The sequence below is a fragment of the Papio anubis genome, chromosome 11 (assembly GCF_008728515.1).
Source record: "Papio anubis isolate 15944 chromosome 11, Panubis1.0, whole genome shotgun sequence".
In the NCBI taxonomy this organism is placed as follows: Eukaryota; Metazoa; Chordata; class Mammalia; order Primates; family Cercopithecidae; genus Papio; species Papio anubis.
Genome location: NC_044986.1, coordinates 36,227,175 through 36,236,314, shown reverse-complemented (window position 1 = coordinate 36,236,314; position 9,140 = coordinate 36,227,175). Strand labels below are relative to the sequence as shown.

Sequence of the window (9,140 nt, the reverse complement as noted above, 5' to 3'; positions counted from 1 at the left end):
CCCAAAAGATATAATAGGTAAGAGCAGGGGCTCTGCAGGCAGCCCTCCACTCTCGGCTGTGTGATATGGAACAGGGTCAGTAAGCTCAATGAACTCATTTGCAAAATGTGGGTAAGGGTAGACCACCTTGAAGAGTTGTGTGAAAATTAAATTAAAACCAAAGAGCAAATAATAAACCAAACAGAACATTGTTCCTGAGAGATGTTGCATTAAGGCCACTTAAGAGTCTTCTGCGGCCAGGCGCGGTGGCTCAAGCCTGTAATCCCAGCACTTTGGGAGGCCGAGACCGGTGGATCACAAGGTCAGGAGATCGAGACCATCCTGGCTAACACGGTGAAACCCCGTCTCTACTAAAAAATACAAAAAACTAGCTGGGCGAGGTGGCGGGCGCCTGTAGTCCCAGCTACTCGGGAGGCTGAGGCAGGAGAATGGCGTGAACCTGGGAGGCGGAGCTTGCAGTGAGCTGAGATCCGGCCACTGCACTCCAGCCTGGGCGACAGAGTGAGACTCCGTCTCAAAAAAAAAAAAAAAAAAAGAGTCTTCTGCAGAAAACCCTGCCTCTTCCTGACTTTTTCAATATCTCTTAACAGGCACAAACCTGTTTCTTCTGAAGGTCAGACCAGTTTCCTGATCATGCACCCCAATTGCATAGGTCAGTATTAAGGGAAGTGTAGAAGAAGAGAATAAGGGTGGAGCTGGCCGGGTGCGGTGGCTCACGCCTGTAATCTCAACAATTTGGGAAGCCCAGGCAGGCAGATCACTTGAGGTCAGGAGTTTGAAACCAGCCTGGCCAACATGGTGAAACCTTGTCTCTACTAAAAATACAAAAATTAGCTGGGCGTGCTGGTGCATGCTTGTAGTCCCAGCTACTTGGGAGGCTGAGGCAGGAGAATCGCTTGAACTCAGGAGGTGAAGGTTACAGTAAGCCAAGATCACGCCACCGCACTCCAGCATGGGCGTCTAAAAAGAGAGAGGGAAAAAACGGGTAGAGCCAAGCTAAGCCTGGAAAGCAGCTCAGGGTTGGAACTGGTGGAATAGAGGCAGCAGCAATATCACAAAGGATAGGGTCGGCAGTTGGCAGTGAAGACAGCCTGGGGCCACAGCTCTTAACTCCCCCATTTCCTATCAGAAAACCAATCCTTTTCTAAAATTCAAATGCTCAAGTTCTACTTGCCTGTCCTGTCCACGCCTATCTATAATCTGCAGGAGAAAACCATACAATAGGCCGGGTCTGGTAATCCCAACACTTTGGGAGGCCGAGACGGGTGGATCACCTGAGGTCAAGGGTTCGAGACTAGCCTGGCCAACATAGTGAAACCCCGTCTCTACTAAAAATACAAAAATTAGCCAGGCATGGTGGCATGTGCCTGTAGTCCCAGCTACTTGGAAGGCTGAGGCAGGAGAATCACTTGAACCCATGAGGCGGAGGTTGCAGCGATCTGAGATCATGCCATTGCACTCCAGCCTGGGTGACAGCGTGAGACTCCATCTCAAAAAAAAAAAAAGAAAGAAAGAAAAAGAAAGAAAACTGTGCAATTTCTTCACAGGAATTGGCCTTTAAGTTCATTTCATTCTCACTCTCACATTTTATTTACTGTCATTATAGAATTATCTCAGGGACTCATATGTGAATGTCTTCTCTTCCCCAATAGATTATATATTTTGTGATGGAAGAGGAGTGACAAGATGAAGAGGATGTTTTAGGCAGATTGTCAGGCCTCATGGCATGGGGAGTGGTCTGGAGCTGAAAGGAAACACTGATGGTCAGCCAGATCGGCTGAATGGCTGCTACAGCTCCCAGGCACCCAGGCGATAAGGGAGAGGAAAACACCAGACGTTTCCAAAAGAAAACCGGTAGGCCTCAGTTACAGTACTGTGTAGCTGTAAAATCGTGGCTCTGGAGCCAGACTGCCTGGCTCCTTCCTTGAAAGTTCCTTCCTGTGACCTTGGGCAGGTAACTTCACCTCTCTAACCTTACCTTCAGTTGCAAAGTCCGATGATAACAAAAAAAAGTCCCCCCCACCTTGGGTTGTTGTGAGGATTAATTGAGCTAATGCTAGTAGAAATGCTTCGCCACTGCCTGCAACAGAGCTGCATTTAGCAACAGCCGCCAGGGTACTGGTATTTAGTAAATATTTGCAGAGCAAACAAATGGGCAATTTCAACAGACTGGCAGAGGCTAAAGGAGTGGGGTGCTTGGGACGTAGATGATGCGTTGTGGTGCCTACAAGTCTGAAGATGGGAAAAGAGGGACTACAGCTAAAAAGGGAAAATGGCCAAGGGAAGGATTCACTCACTCCTGTAATCCCAGTACTTTCGGAGACAGAGGCGGGTGGATCACTTGAGGTCAGGAGTTTGAGACCAACCTGGCCAATATGGTGAAATCCCATCTCTACTACAAATACAAAAATTAGGTGGGTGTGGTGGCACATGCCTGTAGTTCCAGCTACTCAGGAGGCTGAGGTATGAGAATCGCTTGAACCCGGGAGGCAGAGGTGGCACTGAGCCGAAATCACACCACTACACTCCAGCCTGGGTGACACAGCGAGACACCATCTCAAGAAAAAAAAAAAGGGTGAAATCAAAGGGAAGGTACTATAAAGGTCTAAGTTCCTGGAGGAGTGGGACGGTACGGGGTCCTCCGCCAGGGCAGGTTTGAAGGGCAGGGCTTAAAGGGACTGTGGTTGTGGATGCCACAGGACAGCTCCCTATGTTACTAACTGTCCTGCCAGTGTGGCTGGAACCTGACAGATTGGCTGCTGAAAGCATCCTTCATGCCTGGGACGGATGGATATGTTTCTGTTGTTTTTGTGTGAATGAATTATTTGTAGCTGATGCTATAATGGAATGAAAACTAAAACTGATAGCAAAGAGTTTAAGTGTTCCCCCTTATCAACTGTCAACTGACTCATAGCAGGTAAAATCACAACCCCCACTTGACAGGCTGCCCAGGCAGTTTGTTTGACTTATTGATTTGGGTGGGTTAAAAAAAGCAAGAGCTGGTTATCATCCTGTTACCTTTGCCCTGCCTTTTGCCCATTTCTGTAACTGTCTAAATTAGATTCCACAGCCTAAGATTGGTGAAAAATGGTTTCCTATAGGTTTTCCTGAAAATCTTTCCTAGACACTGAAGTCACAAACCCCTTTCGCTGATGAACCATAAATAGTACTTTTCTTCAGCTGGGCTAAGGAGGGGAGGAATCCAGTGCAGATGTTCAAAACACGCTACTTAAGGGTGCTGACGAAGGGAACTTGAGAATTAACTTCAGGATTCAAAAAAGACAGTGAAAGTCATTGAATAAGATCTGATTCCATATGCCCCAGACCTCTGTGGCCTGACTACAGAGGATATACATAGCGATTACAGATACAGCTGTGTTTGTGTTATGTGCACATGTGGACCCACATACATTCCCCACTTCTACTGTTCACCCTAGTCTCCCTTGGCTTCTCTTGGTTCTACTTTTATTTTCTGTCTGTTCCTTTTGTGTAGTCTTCTTCCTCCCACAGAGATTTGATGAGTTGGGTCTTTGTAAAGTGCTTAGAACACAGGCCGGGCACACACAGGATGGGTGTGGTGGCTCACGCCTATAATCCCAGCACTTTAGGAGGCTGAGGCGGGTGGATCACTTGAGGTCAAAAGTTCGAGACCAGCCTGGACAACATGGCAAAACCCCATCCATGCCAAAAAAATACAAAAAAAAAAAAAAATTAGTCAGGTGTGGTGGTGCCTGCCTGTAGCTACAGCTCCTTGGAAGGCTGGAGGCAGGAGAATCACTTGAACCTGGGAGGCAGAGGTCGTAATGAGCTGAGATCACACTACTGCACTCTAGCCTGGGCAACAGAGTGAGACTGTCAATAAAAAAAGAAAGAAAGAAAGAAAGAAAACAAAGTGCTTAGAACACAGCCTGGCACATGGCAGGCACTACTGCACATTAGCTAGGGTTACTACTGCCCATCTCCCAGGCCCTGTTCTGTGCCCCACCCCATCCCACCCCCTTAGTCTTAACTGCCAAATCTTTATCTTAAGCCCTAAACCCTCTCCAACTCCTACTCATTTATGAGGCACCAGGCTTCTGTCCTTGTAACTTCCCATGTGAAACTCCTAACTCTCCAAACACTCCCCCCTTCCCCACACACACCATTTCTCCTTATTATTTCCCTATTGCTCTGGTCCTTCTAGGCTAGAGACTTGCAGAATGTTATCAGGGAAACATGGGCATGGGCCCCTTCAGAAGACGAAGTTGTCTCAACTCTGTGCCCTTCCACTACAAGGGGTTAGGGATATCCTAGCCAAAATCATTCCTGAGCTAAGAGTACTAGGAATGGGCTATCCCAAGCTGCAGCATCTTGGAAATGGCCATTGCCTCCTAGACAAAGACACTTCCCCAGGCCCAGGCTCTCCACAGGCTCTGCAAATGGCTGGATCAGTAGCAAGAGGTGGGGTGTGTGAGAAGAGCATTGTGTGTAGGCTCAGACAGCGGGCAAGAGGACCAACTTAAGTGCCCTGAGTTCTGATTCTGCTCTACCACCAATAATTCCTACCTTTCACCATTGTAAAAAGCAAAGTAGGGCCAGGCACGGTGGCTCACGCCTGTCATCCCAGCACTTTGGGAGGCCAAGGCGGGTGGATCACTTGAGGTCAGCAGTTTGAGACCAGCCAGAGCAACACAGTGAAACCCCATCTCTGCTAATAATACAAAAGTTGGCTAGGAGTGGTGGCGGGTGCCTGTAATCACAATTACTTGGGAGGCTGAGGCAGGAGAACTGCTTGAACCCAGGAGGTGGAGGCTGCAGTGAGCCAAGATCATGCCACTGCACTCCAGCCTGGGGACAGAGCAAGACCATGTCTCAAAAAAAACAACCAAGTGCGGTGTCTCATGCCTGTAATCCCAGCACTTTGGGAGATCAAGGTAGGCGGATCACGAGGTCAGGAGATCGAGACCATCCTGGCCAACGTGGTAAAACCCCGTCTCTACTAAAAATACAAAAATTAGCTGTGTGTAGTGGCACGCACCTGTAGTCCCAGTTACTCGGGAGGCTGAAGCAGGAGAATCGCTTGAACCCAGGAGATGGAGGTTGCAATGAGCCCAGATCACATCACTGCACTCCAGCCAGGCGACAGAGCGAGACTCCATCTCAAAAAAAAAAAAAAAAAAAAGGTATTGTAAAAGGTGCCAACCAGGAACCAGGGTGCCTGCCCATAACAGGGATCAGCTCCCTCTCCACCTAGGCAAGCAGAGAAACACTCAGATCCTGTAGGCCTTTTCCCATTGTCTGTAGTCCTTATCTGTAAGATGGCAAAATAGTGCTTACCTCATGGCACATAAAGCCATGTGGTAGTACCAAGAATGAGCAGCTATCACTTTTTGAGCAATGAAGTCTCCCCTTCAAGTCCTCATTTAACCCTTCCAACTCCCCTATTAAGTACTATTGTTTTACAAATCACAAGGGAAAAACTCAAAAGTCTGACTTGCCCAGCATGACACAGCGGGTGAGCAGAAAGGGCTGAGTCAACTGAGCATCAGCCTTCCCTCTGCAGCCCCAGCCTTGGGAGTGTGCTGAGCAGGAGAGGTTCCCTAGGGGCTGGTTAGTAGAGCTGGGCAAGGAAGGGGTAAGGCAGGGGCCAGGTGTGGTGGCTCACGCCTTTAACCCAGCACTTTGGGAGGCCGAGGCAGGCAGATCACTTGAGTTCAAGAGTTCAAGACCAGCCTGGGCAAGACAGTGAGACCCCCATCTCTACTAAAAATATAAAAAATTAGCCTGGCATGGTGGTATGAGCCTGTAGTCCCAGCTACTCAGGAGGCTGAGGTGGGAGGACTGTTTGAGCCCAGGAGGTTGAGGCTGCAGTGAGCCAAGATTGTGCCACTGCACTCCAACCTGGGTTACAGAGTAAGACACCATCTCAAAATAATAAAATTAAATTAAAAAGAGAAAAGGGCAAGGCAGGAACTAGGAAGGGATTCAGCAAGCGCTCTACGTCTGGGAAGATAGGGCAGAGAGAGAATGAGGAGAGGAGGAGGGCTACTTCAGTCAAATCTAACCCCCGACTGCTCAAACCAAGCCATTTTACAACTACCAAATACACTGCTGTAAAACCCTGTTTTTCTCTCCCAAGGCCATAGCTCAAGACTAGGTCAGTCTCAAAGGGGAAACCAGGCTGGCTTCGCCCGTGCCCTCCCCATTTTGCACAAAACGTCCAGATGAAAATCCACCTCCCTCCACCACAGCACCTCTTTGCTCTCCAGCCCAGAAAGCATTTCTAGAATACTTTGCCTTTCCACAATGGGAGGAGAAGCCCATCTTGCAGCTTCTAAAAACCTGGACTTAATTTTCTGATCTTGTGGAACAAAAACTCAGAAGCCTCAAGTACTGCGGCTCCACTAGCATTCTGTGCCCTGCGGCATTGGCCCAAACCATTTGTCCAGGTCCCCCTATTTAGTCCAAGTGCCCTCTTCATTATTAAGAACATCCCTATATGCTTTTCTGCCCCTCTCCCACCTTCCACCAAAATGCCAAACCGTGCTCCAAAACAAAAGCCAAATTTATTCAGCAGACATTTTAATTATGAAATCCTATAAATCAGGACCACCACAATTTCAGACACTCCGTTGCGAAGTGTACATCAATAGCTACATCTGGAGGATGAACAAGCCATTGAATCTTTTAAAAATTGGTTTAGCTACCTTAAAGTTTGGGGGTGGCACCTTACAAAAGCGCCGTCAAGTTTCACAAGGGTACAGCCAGCGGCTTCTCCTCTAGGAGAGTCACATTTTAAAACCGGTTTCAGACACAAAAGAAGGGCTGGCACGGGAGGAGGAAATAAATAGTGCGGGTGAGGAACCGCCAAGGCCGAGGCCCATGGCTCCATGGAGGGCCAGAAGAGAGCAGAAAAACGTCCAGGGTCTCTCATGCATTCCTATAGACACCAGAAAGGGTGGAATAAGAAAGCTCAGCTGGGAGGACAGGAGAGAGACTCAAGAGATTGTTTATGACTGTTTCTGAGACAGTTCCTGGCATGGCCGTGAGTGGCCTACCGGGAGTCCTGGAAGCCGGCAAGGAAAGCACAGAAAACAGGAAAAAACTCCCTACACATTCCTCTCTGCCTGTTTGTGTCCTCGGGAGACTCCAAGTGGTGGTAAAGCACCGACAGGGCTCTCTTCTTGGAGCAAGAGAAAGAAGACTCCAAGTGAGTAAGGTCTCCCAGGAAGCCCACAGCAAACCGTGACCTTGACCACAGGTGGCAAGGTCAAGTCATTCACAAGTCCACATTCAAATCCAACTCTCCCACCTGCAAAATTCTTCACCTCCCTCCAGTCCCTTAACTGGAGTTCACATCTCCCACGTTCACCAGCCACGGAATCGGTGGGAGAAAGGGGCAATGCCAACCCACCCACCACCAAACTTTTACATTCTTCTCCCCTCTGGAATTTCTTTGCACAGCAATTGTAGCACCACTTTCACTAAGTTCCTCCACAGGAAAATAACAAGAAAATGTATGCGTGTCGTTAGTTTTCAAGTATTGTTATAAAGCCATCGCGATTCCTGCCCCTGAGCCCTCTTTAAACAATCCAAGCTCACGACGCCCCCAAGGGCTAAGTGAGGTACAAGTCGATGCAAGTAGCTGCCATAGTTCTCCCAGTTTATCCCAGGTCCTTGGGCTTGGATGGCCCGGGAAATTCTCATGCCCCACGGACGCACCCTGGCGCACGCATTTCTCCACGCTTAAGTTTTCTCCGACGGCCTCGCCGCAGCTGGTAACTTCTCGCGGCTTGAGATCTCTCCCCACGCGCCTCCCCGCAGCCAAAGTGGTCGCTCCCAGGCTGGCGACGTCGGCTTCAGCTCATAGTTAGTAGGAACTGGACGCTGTTGGGTCTACGCAGCGGCCTCCACTTTCTCCTCCAGGAGGCCTGGGTCAGAGCAAGGAGCCTGAGGGCTGCAGGGCAATGGGGTCGGGTCCGCTGCAGCCTCCCCCAGGCCCAGGGGCGCTTGCGGGGCCCGTGGCTGCAACCGCGGCGACGGCTCGTTGGAGCCTCCGCACGGCTTCCTTGATGAGGTTTCCCGAGAGCACCAGCTGCTGCAGGAGCCGATGCGGGTCGTCGTCGCCAGCGCGTGCCCCGGCTTGGGTCCATCGTCGCTGCTGCAGGCGGCGGGAGGTGACCGCGTCCCTGAGCCATCCTCGCCGGCACGGCCCCGGCAGCGCGCTGGGGCCTGCGGCGAGCTCGGCCACGCAGTAGGGAGCGGCGCGTCCCCGCACGCGGCCGCGGTCCCCCAGGGCGCAGCGCAGGGCCCCAGGGGGCGCCGGGCCCACCGTTTCAGCCGACGCAGGCGGCAGGAGCAGCGGTACCGCCGGGGGCCGGGCCTTGTCTGCCGGCACCGCCGCAGCCAGGGGCCCCGGGGCCCGCAGCGGCGCCCCCGGGGGCGCGCACGGCGAGGCCGGGCTGTCCTGCGCCGCGTCCAGCTGTAGCGTCTCGCCGATCTGGGCCACCAGCCGGTCCACCTCGCCCGAGCTGCCCAGCGTCACCGACTGCTGCAGCAGGAAGAAGCTGTCCTCCTCTTCTTCCTCCCCCTCCGCCTCCTCGCCGGCTTCCTCTTCCTCCTCCCTCCGGCAAGGCATGGCCCCCAGTCCTGACACCCGGAGCTGTGCGGGCGTCGCTGGGGGCTTGGTTGCCCGCGGGCGCGGGGCTGCGGGAGAAGCCGGGGCAGGGGCGGACGCGGAAGCCGGAGCCCGCCAGGAACTCGAGCCGCGCGACTGCAGCCGCGGGAGCCGGAATCCTGCCGGCTCGGGTTGATTTGTAAACAATGGGTGACGTCGCGCCGGGCCCTACCACCGCGCCGGGGCGGGGGTGACGCGCTAGCCGGCGCGGGGGCGCTGGGCGGCTCGGGCGGCGGCCGGAGCCGTCCCGCGTCTGTGTTCGTTGTCCCTCCAGGAGGGGGACCGGGGCGTGGGGACTGATTTCCGATCGCCCGGGCCCGACAAGCGGTGCAGGAACGTGGCGCTTCGGCGGAGGCAGGGGTTGGTTTCTCCCACGCAGGGACACACCCACACTCACTCCGGGCCCGCCTCCTGGGCCGCGGCCTCCCTCCCCACGTGTCGGCCGCGCCTAGGCCCGCACGGCTCCCGCCCCGCGCACCCGCAG

The 9,140-nt window shown here is 52.5% G+C and overlaps 1 protein-coding gene across 1 annotated transcript; it reads right to left on the bottom strand.

The window, feature by feature from the left end:
- Positions 1 to 6,526: 6,526 nt before the first annotated feature.
- On the bottom strand, positions 6,527 to 8,806 carry FRAT2 (FRAT regulator of WNT signaling pathway 2). Its single transcript, XM_021943546.2, has one exon. The coding sequence runs from the start codon at positions 8,615 to 8,617 to the stop codon at positions 7,916 to 7,918; it is 702 nt and encodes a 233-aa protein (XP_021799238.2). The 5' UTR covers positions 8,618 to 8,806; the 3' UTR covers positions 6,527 to 7,915.
- Positions 8,807 to 9,140: the final 334 nt, after the last annotated feature.

Excerpts from the sequence above, each read along its gene's own strand:
- FRAT2 (XM_021943546.2), bottom strand. The coding sequence starts at position 8,617 with ATGCCTTGCCGGAGGGAGGAGGAAGAGGAAGCCGGCGAGGAGGCGGAG.